This window comes from Narcine bancroftii, chromosome 9, assembly GCF_036971445.1.
Source record: "Narcine bancroftii isolate sNarBan1 chromosome 9, sNarBan1.hap1, whole genome shotgun sequence".
In the NCBI taxonomy this organism is placed as follows: Eukaryota; Metazoa; Chordata; class Chondrichthyes; order Torpediniformes; family Narcinidae; genus Narcine; species Narcine bancroftii.
The window spans coordinates 118,169,827-118,188,763 of NC_091477.1; the positions used below are offsets into that span (position 1 = coordinate 118,169,827).

The 18,937-nt window shown below is 43.0% G+C and overlaps 1 protein-coding gene across 1 annotated transcript; it reads right to left on the reverse strand.

Annotated features, from left to right (window-relative positions):
* Positions 1–651: 651 nt before the first annotated feature.
* Positions 652–17,595, reverse strand: LOC138742711 (succinate receptor 1-like). The gene is made up of 3 exons (XM_069897467.1): positions 17,421–17,595; positions 8,902–10,210; positions 652–801 (listed from the first exon to the last, which is right to left on the reverse strand). The coding sequence occupies exons 1-2, from the start codon at positions 17,559–17,561 to the stop codon at positions 9,248–9,250; spliced, it is 1,104 nt and encodes a 367-aa protein (XP_069753568.1). The 5' UTR covers positions 17,562–17,595; the 3' UTR covers positions 652–801; positions 8,902–9,247.
* Between the last annotated feature and the right edge of the window lie 1,342 nt (positions 17,596–18,937).

Genomic DNA, 18,937 nt, shown 5'->3' on the forward strand with positions numbered 1-18,937 from the left:
GGACAAGAGGGCACAACTTGAGGATTGAAGGGGGTCCACATAGAAAAGAGATAAGGAGGAATTTCTTCAGCCAGAGAGTGGTGAATCTGTGGAAGTTGTTGCCGCAGGTGGCTGTGAAGGCTGTTGTTGGGTGTATTTAAGGCAGAGTTTTTGATTAGCAAGGGCATCAAAAGTTATGAGGAGAAGGCCAAGCAGTGGGGCTGAGCAGGAGAATGGATCAGCTCATGATTGAATGGCAGTTCAGACTTGATGGGCTGAATAGCCTATTTCTGCTCCTATGTCTAATGGCCATATGGTCTTTTGGGTCTATTCTTCCATCCCTCCACACTAGCATTTTAATGAGTAACTCTGGTTTTAACTTGGCCTGCAAAATCACGGGCATCTGCCTTCATTTCATCGAGAACATCCACAAGGAGAATCAGCTTCTATCATCAAGGACCCTTCCCATCCAGGCCGTGCCCGCTTCTCACTGCCACCATCAAGGAGGAAGTACAGGAGCCTGAAGGCGAGCACTCAATGGCAAAAAGAACCAGCTTCTTTCCCTCTGCCATCAGATTTCTGAATGGATAACGAACCATAGACATTGCCTCACATTCTCTTCTTTTGCTCAAATTTACTATTTTGAACTTTTCTTTAAAGTTATTTACCTTTGCTCTGTTACTCTGCACTCCTGCACTTACACGAGAGTTTAATGGACTCACAGTGGAAATGCTGTTGCGATGCTTGATGTTTAACTATAGAAGCTCACTGTAGCCTTGTAACTTCAGAAGATTCTGGATCTGCCATGATTGTAGAAAGAAGCTATGGAAGAGGAACAAATTCAATAGTTTGATGTTAAAAGGATACCTGCAAATCACCACTAGACTTCACTGAGCATGCGATTGGCACCCAATCTTACATCTGGTGAGAGTAAGAGCTGGTTGGGTAAGGGGTTGGTTTATTTTTAGTTTTGTAAACTTCCTTGAATAAATCTGAAATGGAAATGTCTAACCAAGACCTGTAAAGTTGGTACTGATTTTAAATAACATATGTCTGCTTTCAGTGCAGGTGAATATTCTCAAGTTAGCACATTAAACAAAACTTTTGATCCTCGATTAGGAAAATGAAGATTTATATGAAGGGTGGGCAACCTTTTTTTTAAAAACTCACATTCCATCTTAAGCAATCCCTATGCCATAGGTGCTCTGTGATTAGTAAGGGATTGCTTAAGGTGTTATGTGTGTGAGAAGAAAATGTTTGAAAACCACTGTTTTAATCGTCCCTCATTGACTCATTATGTGCATGGTTTCAGAACTCCAAAGGAAATGGGCCAATGACAATTTTTCTCAAGCAAAATATTTCAGTAACAATTGGGTCTAGAGCAGTGGTTCTCAACCTCCCCTTCCAACCCACATCCCACCTTAAGCAATCCCTTACTTATCACAGAGCACCGATGGCATAGGGATTACTTAAAGTGGGATGTGAGTGGAAAGAAAAAGGTTGAGAACCACTGCTTTAGATGAACAGATGGTCTAGTCCAGTGATTCTCAACCTTTTTTTCCCACTCACATCCTACCTTAAGTAATCCTTACTAATCACAGAGCACCTATGCCACAGGTTAGTAAGAGATTACTTAAGGTGGGTATGTGAGCAGAAAAATAAAAGGTTGAGAACCACTGGTCTAGTCCCTACATTCAACTTTTTAATCCCAATCTTTAGATTAAAAAGTGGGATGAAACATAAAAGTCTACAGACCCTGTGATTGTAGTAGCATGGAGAGCAGGAGTCAATGTAGCACAGGTAACTTAGATCCTGGTGTGAGCCAGGCTAGGAGGCCTGGAAACAGAGTTGAAAACCAAGTGATATTGGATGTCAGTGGAGACAAGTAGTGAGGAAGGCAACGTGGCTGTGGAAGTGAGTACACTGGGTGAGTACATTGTCGAGGAGCTTGAGACCAGCAGGAAGTGCAGAGGGGGAGCAGTGAGAGAAGCTCTTAAGTGAAGAGATCAGGAGTCAAAGCAACACATTGTGATCCTTGTGGGGGCCAAACTGGGAAGCCTGGATGAAAATGCTAACACTTGGTCAATAGATTTTTTGCTGACAAGAGATTCTTTTGATGTTTCTTCTTTTATTTACATGATGTCCCCAAAAGAATGTGTGCAGATAAGACCTCAGTTATGCTGAACTACCTTGGAAAGATCTGAAGATAGCAGTGAAGGAGGTCAAGAGATTCAGGAAAGTCTGTTGATACTGTGATTGTAGAGTAATACACAAAAGTGCTGAAGAAACTCAGCAGGACACACAACATCTACTGGAAGCAAAGGCATATAAACCAACGTTTCAGGCCTGATTTCTGTAATGTTCTATGCTCCACATTCTTAAAAGTGACTGTGATATTTGACAATCACTCTGCCCTTCCCTCACAAGCATATATGTGACTCCAGACCAATTACATTGTCTTTTGATTACATGCCGAAGGGGCCTATTTCATAGAACATAGAATATTGCAGTGCAGAACAGGCCCTTCGACACTCATTTTGTACAGATGACCTCTGGTGTTTGCTATTCTCACACTGGGAAAAAGGTGCTGACTGTCTACCTTAATCCGGTCGAATTCTATTAACTCATCTCTCATCCTTCTTCGCTCCAAAGTTAAAAAAAAACCCTAGCTCTGCTAACCTTGCCTCATCAGACATTTTTTTCCATCCAGTCAACATCTTGGAAAATCTCCTCTAGCACCCTTTCTGTATGTTCCACATCCTTCCTGTAATGAGGTGAGTAGAACTGAACACAATATTTATTCTAAATGTGGTCTCACCAGAGGTTTATGCAGCTGCAAGGTGTCATTGGGCATTGGAAATGTGCATAAACTATTCTATCAAAGCAACTGGTGCATTTCTTCATTGGAAACCACTTCTTTATTTTACAGGATGTTTCTTCAACAAAAGATGAAGAAGCAATATTTCATATATAGTTCCTGATTGTGTTAATAGCATGAAACAAATGAACATTTACAGTATGAAGTTTCAAAGAACATTTAATGTCCTTCAGAGTAGGAACAGCTTAATCTACTGCTGCTGGATGCCAACAGAGAACACTACAGCCCTTCAGCCCAAAACATTGTACTCCTAACAAAACAAAATTAAATCCGCCCTGCTACATAACCCTCTTTTTCTTTCATCCATGAGCCTGTCTAAGAGTCTCTTAAACTTATGGACAATCAGGGATCCCATTCTGTAATCAACACAGTAATTAGGTCTTTATAACTCCCATTCCATGATCAAAACTTAGTTTTACGTTTAAGAGAGTTACACCAAATATGTCCATGAAGTGTATAAACCCTGCACCAAAATCACGCATAGATCAGCTTTGACTGGTCTCTTAACGTTCTACAGCAGTTTGACCAAAACCACCATTGTTTCAAACACCAGCTAAGCTTGGCCTTCTGCTTGTTCCCAAGATTCATGCAACTCTTTCTTTTTCAATCTTTTTATTAAACATATTATAAGTAAACAATACGTGAGGAGAATAGAATCCAGAATCGAACAATAAAAACAGAAACATCAATATATTACAAAACGTAATACAATGTATAACATTATAACAGATTGAACAATATTATCCCTATCTCTGCAATTGGTGACACGTGGATTTTTCTCATCAAACCGTGTGCAGAAGGTATTCAGCCTGACAGAAAGGGAGGCTTCATTGTCACTGACTCACAAGATTGGCATAAGACACTGCTCTCCCTCTGGATTCTTCAACTCGTACGTCAATCCTGTGAGTTGGTTATGATTTGAATACTATGCCACATGTTCCTCAGGTTGCTGGTATCACAGAGGTATCTGGAGATTTTCTGGGCATACCCCCAATCTGCCTTCCTAATTGCACGGGGGAGTTCAGCCTTCGCTGATCTCAGTGCCATCTTGTTGCCCAACCTGAAAGCAGGGTCACGAATTCTGAGCAGGGCATTGACTTCCGTGTCCAGCCATAGTTTCTGATTTGCCCTGGCTATGTAGCATTTGATCACCACATCGTCCTCAATAAACTTGCCTGTGTAACTAGTCACTGAAGCCGTATGTGCATTGATGTGGATGTGGTGATCGTAGGTGGCTCGCTCCCTACATCCACTCTAGTCAGTGGATTCAAAGCAGTCATGCAGTACTGCTGTGGATTCCTCTAGCCAGGTCTTGATCTTCCTGTGAACTGGTTTGGTTCATTTTATCAGCGGTCTGTAAGCAGGGATCAAGAGGATGGATACGTGGTTTAAGCATCCAAGGTGGGGATGGAGGGGGAGCGGCTTTGTACACTCCAGGGACATTTGTGCAGACCAGGTTTCTACCTGGCAGCAAAATCGATTTACTGTTGGAACTTCGGCAGAACTGTTTTTAAAGTTGACATGTTGGAAGTTACTGGCAGTCAAACAACCATCAGGGAGAGTTTCCTGGGCTTCACAGATGGCCCCATAAAGCTCCTTCAATGCTTTCCTGACATTCATAGAAGGAGGAGCATCAACTGTTGTGATTAGAGAGGCTGTGATTTCCCCAGGTAAGTGGAAAGGCCTGGACTTCACCATTAACCATTCTATCTCTCATGAGCAGTAGGCTTTACCTCTGAGACATTTGTACACCAGTCCTTGTTTGAGATATATGCGAATCTTCCCAGGAGTAGTAGCATTTCTGTCTGTCCGGGAGGGAACATGACCTTCTAAATGGATGGCTGATCCCGAGTGGAGTCCCAGAGACATCTTTCCATTATTAAAAGGTTGCACCAGTCCTTCATTTCTCAGATGCAACAGCAGATTATCCAGTTTATTTTTCAGAGTGCCTACATTTGCAAATAAAATTGTCGGGTGCGCAGGCTTGGATGGATTTGCTTTGAGTCTTGCCAGCCCACTTACTGCACTCCTACTTCTGCGCACGCCATTCCCAACAACCTCTTCCCTGAGCTTCTGTAGTAAGTTTCAGTTTGGTGTTTGGGCATACTGCCCTCTGTTATATTTGCACAGTACCTCTAGATTGGCAGAACTAAACAAGCCTTGGGCAGTTTGTTTAGGCACCAGTTTCCAGATGAAGGTTGGATGAGGGGAATGTTTTTATTTGGTGACCATCTTAATTCCTTCATTTTGTAGATGAAAAAATCCATCCAGTTACCTCATAATCATTTATAGCCTCATTTCTCTATGTTCTCAGAAGCACCTCACAACTAATCAATTTAGAAGGTCTTATCTACTTTGAAATAAGGACCTCACAGAGGTTTTTCAAATCATGAAGGGCATAAATAAACAATAGTAATGACGTGTTTCCCAGGACAGATGATCCTCTGTAGCCAAGTTTGAGGACCATATACTGAGTCCACAGAAGGATTTAGACCGGTTGGGAGGTTGGGCAAAGATATTGCATATGGAGTGAAACATGAAAGTCTGCAGATGCTGTAATTGTAGTAAAAACACAGAAATGCTGGAGGATCTCAGGCCCTTCAGCCCATGATGTTGTTCTGACCTATACAACTCTACTCCCCAACAATCTAATCCTCCCTACCTCTTAACCCTCTATTTGCCTATGGGAAGAAGGGCTCAGGCCTGAAACATCAGTTAAATATCTTTACTGAGTTCTGCTGAGTTCCTCCAGTATTTCTGAGTTGTTAATTGCAGATGGAACACAGTACAGTATGAACATGCACTTTGGTGGAAGGAATAAAGGTGTGAGCTATTTTCTTAATGAGCATTGAGTTTGGAAATCAGAGTTACAGAGGAGCTTGAGAATCCTCGTGTAAAATTCCCTGAAGGTTAACTTGTGGGTAGAGTTCTCACTTCTCACGGGCAGTGAGAACCCTGAACGACCAAAGGAGCTGATCACACTGACCATCCAAGACTCTCATATTCATGAAACTAAATATTTATCTATTTATTTGTATATATGTATAGTTGTACTTTTGTCCTGCATGTGTATGGTTTGTCTGGTCGTGTGTCTGCCTGCTTTGCACTGAGGACCGGAGAACGCTGTTTCGTCGGGTTGCACTTGTGCAATCAGATGACAATAAACTTGACTTGGTAAGGAAGGCAAATACAAAGCTGCCATTCATTTCCACAAAAATGGAATATAGAAACAGAGATGTAATAATGAGATCAGTTTTGGGCTCCTCAACTGTGGAAGGAGGATGTGTTGGCATTGAGAGAGTCCAGAGGAGCTTTACTAGGATGATTCCCAAAATGAAAGGGTTACTGAATGAGGAGCCTTTGATGGCTCTGGGTCTGTACTCACTGGGTTTAGAAGAATGAAGAGGGATGCAATTGAAACCTATTGAATACTGAAGGGCCTGGATAGAGTGGACATAGAGAGGATGTTTCATCAGGTTGGGGAGTCTAAGACCATAGGGCTCAGCCTCAGAATATAAGAACGATTATTGGGAACAGAGATGAGGAGGAATTTCTTTAACCAGGTGTCCTGAATTTGTGGAATTCATTGCCACGGACGGCTGTGAAGGCCAAGTCACTGGGGATACCTGTATTTATGATGGAGATAAATAGATTCTAAACTTGGAAATGGACAAGAAAACCCCATTTTAAATTTCAGGGAGGGTGGGGAAATCTAAGAATGTGGTCAGCATTGAAATAGGAACAAATCATTGATTGATGGAAAGAAATAAGTCCGAGCATTGGCCTTCTGGCCTGTCAACCCATGAAAAGTTACTGATAATCTCAGCAATATTACAATAGGTGGCGATTATTCGGTCTCAGGTATTTGTTCTACCTTGACATTATGTTTGACTTATAACACCGCATAAAAAGGTTTTATTTCCTGAATACTTTTGGATTTTGTTTTGTAGATTATGGACCGCAGATCACGAAAATCATCTTAATATTTTCCTTTAGATATAGCCTATTATGTGATTCCTGTAATATTTTAAGTCTTCTAATCTATTGTCCACAAAGCAAACTGCTTTGGTCAGTCCAAGCATGTCTGGGCATGAGCTCAGTGCAGATGCTATGCAAATATTGTCTTAGGTCTGGGCATGCTTAGTCAGGATAGATGCAGACAGGCTATAAAAGCAGCTCATATATACAGATGTTGTCGACATAGATGATATGCATGTTGATGCACGTGCTCTTCAGCCAATAACATAGCGAGTGTACTTTACAATAGCATTTATTGTCTTCAGGAAGATTCAATACAACAGAAATGTCTCGTCAATGTCGCAATAGCTGTGATACATTCTGTTCTATTTGTCGTAAGTATATGCTAAAGGCTCCAAAACACAACATGACAACAAGCCTCAGCATACAAAACCATGAGGTGCAACATGCCATTGAAAATTCATTTTCTGCATTCGCACTTGTTCCCTCCAGATCTTGGTGCAGTCAGTGACGAACACGGTGAAAAGTTTCACCAGGACATTGCGACCATGGAAAAGCAGTATCACGGCAACTGGAATGCATGAATGCTGGCTGCCTATTGTTGGACACTGGCATAAGGGGCATCAGATGCTGAGTACAAATGAAAATCAGCGGCAAAAGATTTTTAGGTCACTTGAACTAATGTAATTACATGATTAAACATACTAATTCAATAAAAGTTAATTTAATGTTTCTCCAACTTCCTACATGATGCAACAAATCTGAAATTATCTTTGTGCTCAGGTTGAAGTTGCATAATTAATTCCAATTTTTTTTTCAGGATGCAAAACCTTTTGAAAAGATTTGTTATCCAGTGTAATAGGTCTTCTTCATGTCACTTTGGTTATTGAGAATTTACTAAACCTAGCAACTAGTCCAAAATGGTTTATCCCTTATCTTTAAAATAACCCTTTTTTCTGACAGTGGTCTTATTTTGCAGCCCCGACTCGAGAAAGCTTGATTTCCACAGTGCCCAAAAATCTATCAATCCCGATCATATCAGAGGTTTGGATCTTGAGTTTGGGCTGCTGATGGTTGGAACAGGAGTCTGTGCAGCTGCAGAGGCTGCGGGAGAGCTGGACGAGAACCCATGGGCACTCAGTGACTGAAGCAACTACCTTTTGCTTCCCTTTCCCTCTTACTGTGAGAGGCATCGGGCAATGCTAACGGTGACCCTTGTTTTCCTTATGGCAGACAAAAGGAAATTTTGTGTAATTTACATTTTTTGTCGCATTACATGACAAATAAAAGGAATCTTGAATCTTGACCTCGCCATGCCCTGAGGTAGCCTCTGACTTCTCTCCTGACAGCAAAACAGAAAAATGCCTGAAATAATCAGTGGGTCAGACAGTATCTGTAGACGAAGACACAGAATTAATGTTTTAGTTTAATGACCTGTCTGTCTTCAAACAAGAATGGGTTTTACTCTCAACAGAATGAGTATTTCTAGCATTTTTCCAATTGTATGTCATTCTTTAGTTTCCTTTACTTGATTCCACTCTCAAAGGCCTTGCCCTGTGAGTGCACTAAGAAGCCTAGGGATCCAAGAGATCGAGGTGTATTTTTCAAGAGGGCACCTTGCCATGAGTTTGCATGCTGACATTTTAAACTGACAGTCTGAATAGTGGCAAAGCTTCTATGTGCGCTCATAACGAGACTTTGCCTTCAGAATGAAACCGTCAGAATAGCGTGCACACACACCTTGAAAGCAAATACACCATGTTCTGCCCTTAACAATACATCATAGGATTGACAATAATTTTTTTTTTGGCAATGATTCCTAATTCTCATTGCCCTCAGCCACAAAAGTTATTTATTTCTATCTTCCTCTTTCATTCCCCCTTATCCCCAACTTCAATCAAATGGCTCGTTACCTATTTATCTATTTATTTGTATATACATACTTGTCATTAGCCTTTTAAGTTTTACATCTATAATCCTGGATGTACAATCACATCCTTCATTTCAACTGAGACCAGATGCCACTCTACTGAATGTACACTGCCTTTCTTCCAAAACCAAAATACCTTTCAAAGTCAGGTTGAAGTAAAGACTTTTTCTTTTTTCCGCGTCAGTGACAATTCTGAGGAGGTTGAACAGATCCTTTGTCCTAGTCAGGAATATCGATCTTATTTATTTGTTGCCTCTTTTTGATCTAATTTAATTAGATTAGTATCATAATTTGTCTTTGCAAGTATCTGTTCAGCTGCAGTAAGTAAGCATTTCCGTGCATATGTACATTAAACAATATGTATGACATCAAACTCATTATTACCATCATGTGACTGAGTGATGAAAATTTATTTAAATAATTAACAGTCCCCGGTCTTCAGTAGAAAACTCCATGCTTGTCTCCCTTCCAAAGCAACAGCCCTATTTCGGATGTTGAACAGTGTTTTTTAACCAATGACACTTCAAGCTGTTTACAATCGTTTCCCTGAATCTGTCACCAGAAAAAAAGTAGAAAATGGGATTGGTAATGACGCTGAGAAAAGCCACAGGTCTTGAAAGAGCATAAGCAGCCTTTATGCACTCGACCACCCCCTTTGAGATATTGATATTTTCCAATCTGGACACCACGCGAGCATTTCTCATGATGTGATAAGGGGTGAATAGTACAGAGAATATAGCAATGGCCAAAATGACCAGGGTGAGTGGCTTCTCGAGAGGAACGTTCCAGGTTCTTTCTTGTCTCAAATTCTTCAACTTGCGAGCTGTTTTCACGCAGAAAACTCCCATGATGCTCATCGGTAGCACAAACCCAAAAATGGTGAGGAACACATTGTAAATGAGATTGTGGACTGGGTTCCCGGAACTTGCATAGTCCATGCACTTAATGATGGTACTGTTATCAATAGTGGTATTGTCGGAATCAATAAACATCAATAAAGGGATTATTTCCAAGGTGACAAAAATCCATAGGGTGACACAGATGAAGATGGCTCCCTTTTTCCTCTGAAACATGTGTTTCTTCAATGGGTTGCTAACAAGCAAGTAGCGGTCAATGCTAATACAAGCCAGGAATAGCATGCTTAAGTACATGTTTGTGTAGAGAATGTACCGGTTTATCTGGCAGAGCAAACTACCGAAAATCCAATGTTTGCCATTGGCGTAATAGACCACAATCATTGGGAGCGTGCAGATGAAGACCAGGTCCGAGATGGAAAGGTTGAAGAGGTAAATGTTGCTGCATTTCCAATTCTTCAGGCAGAATATGTAACCGCTTATCACAACAACATTCTCTATCAGTCCTAAAAGGAACTCGATGCTGTACATGGTTGTGAGATAGTAGGAATCAAGGATGTCATTAATTCTGGAGCAAGTCCCATTTATTTCCTAGAATTTCAAACAGAAACAGGTGACTGGAGTTATCATTTAGTTAGAAAGCAAAGAACTCCCAGTGGCCAACCATTTAAATTTCACACACCATTACCGCACTGACGATTTGAGGCTTGCAAAATGGAGTAACAACACCTTAGCATCAATATTGATTTGCCCAGTTTCTCTCTTCCACCCTCTCTTTTCTACATTGGAGAAACTAGACGCAGACTGTGAGATGACTTTATTGTCTGCCTCGGCTCTGTCCACCCCAGTGGCCATCCATTTCCATTCCCCATCCTATTCACTTGCTGACATGTCCGTCCATGGTCTCGTACACTGCTAGACTAAGACCACCCGCAAATTGGAGGAACCTCACCTTGTCTTCCTGTCAGCACCCTCCAACTGGATGGCAGTAATATCGACTTCTCTGGCTTTTGTTAAACCCAACCCCCACCTCCCTCCACCCCAAGCTTCTCCCCTTCATTTCTTCCCCATCACCTTCTCCCAGCTCTTTTTCTCTCTTCCCTGGCTCCTTTCACACAGACATGATAAATTCTCACCTCTCCCCTTATCATGTCCAATTAACACCTTCTGTTGTTCTGGATTCCTTCCCCAACCAGCACTGTCTGAATTTTGAGATTTCCTGGGACTTCCTGCTTCTGGTTCACTCTGCTTTATTTCTTGAAAAAGGGTTTAGGCCCGAAACGTCGGCAATAAATCTTTGCGTTTTATGGATGAGTTCCTCCAACATTTCAGTGTTTTTTCACTCATCCTCTGTTCTACTGCTCTGAATCTTTCCCTCTCTTTCTCCGCCTTTGTTTCCATTTCTGTTAACCACTCCCTCCTCTCTTTCTCTCTCTCTCTCTCTCTTTCTTTCCCTACCCTTCTCTCCTCCAGCTCCCACCCCCATCCTTCTTCAATCAGAGAGCTCCCTTCTTAGCCCACTACCTCTCACTTCTCTTTTCCCCTCCTACCTGGATCCACCTAGTACCTCTTACCTATTAGCTTGTACTCCTCTCCATTATTTTCAGGACTCCTGAAGATGGGCTCAGGGTCAAAACGTCGACTGTCTTTTTTTTCCCACTGGACGCTGCTTGAACTGCTGAGTTTCTCTAGTGTTTTTGTAGTAATGTAATAAACCCCAGCATCTGCAGATTTTCTTGAGGATCAGAAGATATAGGAGCAGAAGTAGGCCATTTGGCCCATTGAGTCTGCTGCGCCATTCTAATCATGAGCTGATCCATCCTCCCACTCAGCCCCACTCCCCGCCCTTCTCCCAATAGTCCTGACCGATCAAATACCTGTCAATCTCTGCCTTAAATACACCCAACGACCTCACTTCCACAGCTGCCAGTGGCAACAAGTTCCACAGACACATGACCCTCTGACGAAATAAAGTCTCTGATTTAAAGTGAATCTAGAAATTACGTCCCTTTGTCTGAGAGTCGCCAACCATAGGAAACATCTAATATTAAAAACAAGATAACAAGACAAATGATTCCAATCAAAGTGATCCTCAAAAATGTTAAAATAAATTTCGAAGTTTGGTTGTCTCAATCTATTTGTTCTTTTGGTTGATTTTTGAAGATACTAACATGTTATTTTAAAGTGGAGACTGACACTTGTAGGACACCTAAGAAATTCTTGTCGTCATGTGGTGATACAACCATTACACTGGCCGCACTCCTACCGGCCGACTGCAGGGGGGCAACCTCTCTACCTGCAGGTAGGCAACCTGGAAGGTTGGCCCCCACCTGCTGATCACTGACCCGCATAATGACTCGAGCTGGCCCCTTCGGAGAGCCAGACATGTGGAGCCAGCAATGATACTGAGACTGGTGTTTACAGGTTTAAGCTAATTGAAGTCTGTTGTACAGTCTGAGGACTTTGCGTCAGATTTATTTCCACAGCAGCGCTCACAAGTCATTTTTGAAATCATGTCTTGGGATCAGCTGGAAGGGAAGGCCAGCTTTAGTTTAGTACTTCACTAGAAAGACCCCTCAGAAACATTTTAATTTAATTTAGACATGGTAACAGACCCATGAGCCCGTGCTGCCCTAGTACCCCAATTAACCTACAACCCTGTATATTTTGAAGGGTGGGAGGAAACTGGAGTGCCCAGCGGAAACCCACGCGGACACACGGGAGCATGTGCAAACTCCTTATAGAGTGGCGGATTTGAACCCTGGTGCTGTGATTGTGTTACACTAGCAGGGCTTCTGTACTTCATGTACTGGAGATGATCGTACTTTTTCTCTGTGCACTGTGTAACGTACAGCAAGAAATGAAAATAAAGAAGATGAAAACAGTGTTCAGGAGGATTCCAAATGGACACATAAAAGTCAGAATCAGGATTTATTGTCATGAACAAGCCATGAAATTTGGTGTTTTGCAACAGCGTCATCGTGCAAACATTCATAATATAGCCATCTTATAACATTATTATATAAAAGATAATGCGTGAAAAGTAAGGCAGTGTCTTTGGTTCATTGATCGTTCAGGAATCTGACGGCAGAGGGGAAGTAGCTGTCCCTGTGCCGCTGAATGCTCGTCTTCAGGCTCCTGTACCTTTTTCCCGATAGTAGCAGAGTAAAGTGGGCATGTCCTGGATGGTGGGGGTCCTCGAGGATAGAGGCTGCTTTTTTTAAGGCACCATCTCATGTAGACGTCTTCGATGGAGTGAAGTCTGGTGCCTGTGATGTTGCAGGGAATGTAGGGAATGGAAAGATATAGATCTTATGCAGACAAAGAATTTCCAGAAGAACCGAAGGGCCAGCACGGTGTGCAGTCATGAGCACAAGGCTATTAAAAGCCAGCGATCAGGGTTCGAACCCTATGCTGTCTGTAAGGAGCTTGTATGTTCTCCCCATACCTGTGGGGGTTTCCTCCAGATCCCTGCCTTCAAAAGATAAGGGTTTGTAGGTTAATTGAGGTATTTTGGTGGTATGGGGTCTTGGGCCAGAAGGTCCTGTTACCATGCTGTTTGTCTAAGTTAAATTAAAAATTAAACTCAGCAGGTCAGAGAGCATCCATGGGTAGAAATGATCAGTCAGCGTTTTGGGTCTGATGCTTTTATTTTTAATTAGGCATCACATAGGGCGAAGACTTTGTGGGCCAAAGGACCTTATCCATGTCATGTGTCTTTTGAGCTCTGATGTCTTTTGTGGGACCTCTTGGCCACTGAATTTGGGTAATTAAACTCGTCGCAGCCAAAACAAGCAATGTAATCTTATAATGTGCTTCACTTGCTGTTTGGATTCCCAGGATGGGAATTATGCCAATTCGGCTAAAAGTTACAGTCACACTATTTCCAGCTTTCCCATTTCAGAAGGAACTTGGTGGTCTTGTTTTAAAGAAGCTGCTTGGTTCATTTCATTGTTGTTTACAATAATTTGCCTTAAGATCAAAATCAGAATCAGAATCCAGTTTATTGTCATTTCAAGATTTTTTTATTGTCATGTAATAAAACAGAGAATGTAATATTGCACAAACTTGCCTTTAGTCTCCCGTAAGGCAGACTAAGATGCACCATCAGCAGGAACTGTCTGGTGCACCTTACAGTCAGAAGAAGAGAAGAACAAGAGAGTCCCGTCCACAACCCCCCTCCCCCCACCCGAGTCACAAAGTGGACTTGCCTCCAGCCCTCCCGCAGCCTCCTCAGCCATACAGGCTCCAGTCCATCCGAGCTCCAGATCCGAAACTGCCAACACGATCAGGAAGCCCTCAGTGCCCTCGGCACCCTCTCACGTCTCGGTTCCGATACCTGGCACCACTTCAGTCTGTCTCCAGCTGTCCACAGCCTGGTGGGAGTCCTTTGGCCACGGTGGCCAGCAGCTCGCAGCCTGTGTGGATTCATGTCCTTGAGTCACAAACTGTGTGTTCTTCAGCCGCAGAATATAATGTTTTGTTTTGCGGCAGCAGTATTGCACATTACAGATGCAAAAATTGCTGAAAATTATATTTTCATAAATATACAATTTAAAATGAAATACATTAGTCCAAAAGAAGAGAAAAAAAATGTGAGGTCGTGTCTGGTTCATTGTCAAATTAGAAATATGATGGCAGAGGAGAGAAGCTGTTACTGTAACGTAAAAGATCTACCTTTTGATAGGAGAAGTGAACGATCGCTGCCATGAACCAATAGTAGAAGTGAAACATGAAGGTCTGCTGCTAATGTGAATGCAGTAAAAACACAAAGGTTGGTGGAACTCAGCAGGTCTTGCAGCATCCACAGAAGATAAAGGGGGCAGCAAGGTTGGCGTAGCGGATAGCACAATGTCTTTACAGCGGCAGCGATTGGGACCTGTGTTTGAATCCCGCGCTGCCTGTAAAGTGTTTGTACGGTCTCCCTGTGTCTGTGAGGATTTTCCACGGGGATTCCGGTTTCCTCCCATCATTTGAAACATACCAAGAGTGTAGGTTAATTGGGTGCAAGTTGGATGGCACGGACTCGTGGCCGAAATGTTCTGTCACCGTGCTATATGTCTAAAATTTAATTTAAAAAAAAATTAATGTAACCAACATTTCAGGCCTGAGCCCTTCTTCAAGGTACGAGGTGATAAAAGCTGGCAGATGCCTGACTTAAGGGGGAGGGAGGGGCGGGATACAGACCAACATACAAATTGGATATGGATAGGACAGAAAAGGGGAAAGGTTGAGGGAGGGGGGTGGGTTTGGCTCTGTGAATGCTGAGCTGGGGGAAAAGGGAAGAGAGAGAGAGGGAGAGAGAGAGAGAGAGAAGGAGACGGTGCTTGAGAAAAGGAAGGACAGGGATAGATGAGATGGAGGGCTAACAGAAACCAGTGAAGTCAACGGTATCCATGGTGAATGGATCTCCTGAAAAAGAAAGGAACTTTCTCTGCCGATTATGGAGAGGTGCTCAACTGTATGAGGAACCAAAAATATATCTTCCTGTTTCTGGAAATTACTTCACTGTAATCTATTGTGCTTTGTTATCTTGTGTTGAAGGATGGGATAGTCCCATTTAATGAGGTGAAACTGAAACACTTCAATGAGCATAAAATTAATTCATTTGATTCATTCTCATATTGTAGTTGAAAAATAAATAAAATCCATTTCCATTGTGTTTTTTCACCAGTCCAGGACATTCCAAATTACTTTGCATGGAATACAATTTTAGGGAATACAGCAGGTAAATAACGTACAGCAACAGCTTCAAATACATGACCAGACCATTTCTACGCTACAGATGAACAAGAACCTCGAGGGTGGGACGGTTAGTGTAGAGTTTAGCGCAACGCTATTACAGCGGCTGGCACCGAGGCTTGAATTTGCCACTGGAGTTCGTGCCATTTCCTCCAGCGTCATCCCACATTCCAAGGACGTACGGGGGATTCATTAGGTTAATTAGCCACGTGGGTGTATTTGGCCGATATGGGGCTTGTTGGCTGGGAGGGATTTTTACTATGCTTCATCTCTAAGTTATAAATTAAATTTAATTAGGAGTTGAAGTAGTTTATCTGTTGAGTGGGCTCCACCATTCATGAGAGCCATAGATTACCTACTTTACTTCACTTTTCTGGTGCTATCCCACAATATCTTGATTGCAGGCTTCCACTGATTGAAAGAATTGAAAGGTTGAATTCCCCACACCAGATCATCACATATCTACTGAGGGGAATTCCAACTCCTCACAGGCAACACTCTCCGCAGAGAATCGACATGGAACGCTGTCGTCGGAGGGCAGCAGCAATCATCAAGGATTCACCCCCCCCCCACCCCCAAGGACACGCTCTGTCCTCGCTGCTGCCATCAGGAAAGAGTTGCAGGTGCCAACAGGAACCCCTCCACCATCAGACTCCTAAACAGCAAACTCAATCATGGTGAAACACCAAAATCTGCAGATGCTGTGTCTGCAGTAAAAACATGGGAATGCTGGAAGAACTCAGCAGGCCTCGCAGCATCCATAGGTGGTAAAGTTCTATTACTGACATTTCACGCCTCTATCCTTCTTCAAGATTCAGTCAGAGACTTATTTAAGCTCTCTTCCTTTGGATATTATTTATTACTGAACATTTTTTTTCTGCATTTGCACAGTTTGGTTACATTACTTTCTTTTGTATACAATCTTTTTCTTGAATACAGTTTACACTAACGATAAGTAGAAATTCTGCCTAGCCCACGGGAAAAAGAACCTCAGGGATGTTTGTGAAGTTATGTATGCACTCTGACAATAAACCTAAACTTAGAACTTTGGAATTGAGGGAGAGAGATGGAGGTTAGAGAGGGACCCCAGTGGTCCTGAAGGATAACTCGATGGCCTTACAGCTGCAGTGATTACTAACTTCACCCTCAGCTGCACAATTGGCTGCTTGGTTTGTGCACTCTCCCTGTGTCGACTGGGTTTCTGCTCCTTCCACCTCCCAGAAAAGGAATGCCGGCGGATAGATTGCCCACCCTCTTGTGAAGGCAGATGGTGAGGAAATCAGGTGGAGGTGGGAGTTGGTAAAAGACCTGCTAGAAAAAAATAGGTGACTGGTCAACAAACTGGGGTGGGTCAGGGCTGGTACAGATTTGATGGGCTGTATGGTCTTGAGAAATTTGAGGTGCAGGTCAATGGGACCAGGCAGAATAATTCTTCAACACTGATTAGAGGGGCAAAGAGCAGCAGTGCCCTATAGTTCTAGAAGATAAGGAAATTCAGGAAAATTATTCAAAATGTCAGACGAAATATTTATCTTCTTTTTCTCTCATATAAAAAGGACTAAACCTTTTAAGCTTAATTTCTTTGGCTGTGGTAATGAAATGACAAAATACAACTTGAATAAATGCATGGGTGTAAATTTCTCTGCCTGAAATTCTAGTCCCCTCCTTAATGCAGATTGCATGTTTACAGATTAACAGCCGAATTGAGATTGTGCAGACAGGAATCGGCGCCAATCTCTGGAAGATGCAAATGGAAAGTGAGCCCATAAATTTGGAGATTTTTCTCCGGTCAGCAACCCAGGGCCATAAATCAGGCAGACTGACTCCCAGTCCTGATGGCTGATCTTGGCTCCAGCCGGGCAAGACTCTGTTCTGGAGGTACAGTGAGAAGCTGGTGCTCTCAATGGTTTGGAGATGACACCTGCACATTTCAGACTCTAGAAACATTGCAGGGCAGATGTAACATGTGGAAAGTACACACGTGGTGTCTCCGAGAGTATAAGTGAAAACGCTTGAGGGTGAATTAAGCTTCGACCCTGAGACAGGGCAAAACACTTACCATTAGATGCATGAATCTGCTTCTGGAACCTATGGAGATGGCCCGAGCTAGGCAAAAGCAGAGTAAATGGTTGTACACTGCTTTTTCTGATCTCACCATGGAACTAATTATTCTGCCGACTTGAAGCTGGCTGTGTTGCATCTGAATCTTTTTAGGTGGAGTTTTCTATCCTGTTCTACGTCCTCCCCATGCAATTATTTCAGAGACCATTGACATTGTTCTATAAATACGATAAATACTGGGTTGCATCTTTTGTTTTCGAATGAAAAATGAGGAAATGGTAGCTGAGTATTTTAAAGGCAAATGGAAAAGTAAATACGCAAATATGCACTGTCTGAGCCAGAAAAGAACTTCCCTGTTGCCTCAATACAACTTGCACTGCCCATGATTGTTACCCCAGGTATTTGGCTCAAATCGAGCTGGACCTCATACAAGCTCAGTGTGTTTGGCACAGAGTTGGCTTTCCATTCATTTTGCTGAGAATTTAAAGGGACAGAGCATGGGCAATATTAGCACCAAGGGAACTGCCGGCAGCGGACCCATGGTCTAGGCAAAGAAGACCCAACCACATGGGCACAGAGGAGGGACTACAGGTCAGGCTGATATGCTGGGACCAGAGGCTTCCACTCTTTTTCATCTTGCTGGCCAATGTAGAGTCCCTGCAGAACAAACTTGATGAAGCCAGGTTTCAACATTAGAGAGTCATCAGGGAGTGCCGTGTGATGTACTTTACAGAAACATGGCTAAACGTGGACATTCCCAAAATGGCGCTGCAGCCCAAGGGCCACGCCCTCCATTGCGCTGACCGAACACCAGCATCTGGAAAAACCAGGGGAGGCGGCATTTGTGTCATCATCAATTCATCGTGGTGCACAGACGGGATGGTCATGTCCCAGTCCTACTCCCCCGACCTGCAATATCTGGTGATCATGTGTCACCCATTCTACCTGCCCGAGGGAGTTCACTGCCATCATCCTGGTTGCAGTGTACGTTCCACCCCAGGCTAACATCAGGTTGGCAATGGAGGGGCAGAGCACTGGGATAAACACCCATGAATCAGCGCATGCTGATACCTTCCCGAACATTGTCGGGGACTTCAATCAGGTTTTCCTGAAGAAGTTTCTGACAATCTACCACCAACATATCACATGCAAGACCAAGGAACCAACACACTTGCCCACTGCTGCACCACCAGGAAGAATGCATACCGAGCTATACCACGAGCGCACTTCAGCATGTCTGATGACCTGGTTGTTCTTCTACTTCAAGTGTACATGCAGAGATTGAAGATCGCAGCACCAGCGGTGAAGATGGTGAAAGTATGGTTGAGGGAGGCAGGACCTCTTGGAATCAGTGGACTGAAACATATTCAAAAACTCATCCATAGATTTGAATGAATATGCAACTGGTGTCACCTACACGGATGAGTGTGTGACCATGCACACATACAGGGTTCCCCAACCAGAAGCCCTGGATGAATCAGAGAATTTGCAACCTACCAAGGGCCAGAAAAAGGG

Excerpts from the sequence above, each read along its gene's own strand:
- LOC138742711 (XM_069897467.1), bottom strand. The coding sequence starts at position 17,561 with ATGCAACACAGCCAGCTTCAAGTCGGCAGAATAATTAGTTCCATGGTG. Across the intron at positions 10,211-17,420 it reads GCAGATTCATGCATCTAATG|GAAATAAATGGGACTTGCTC; the intron begins GTAAGTGTTTTG and ends TTGAAATTCTAG.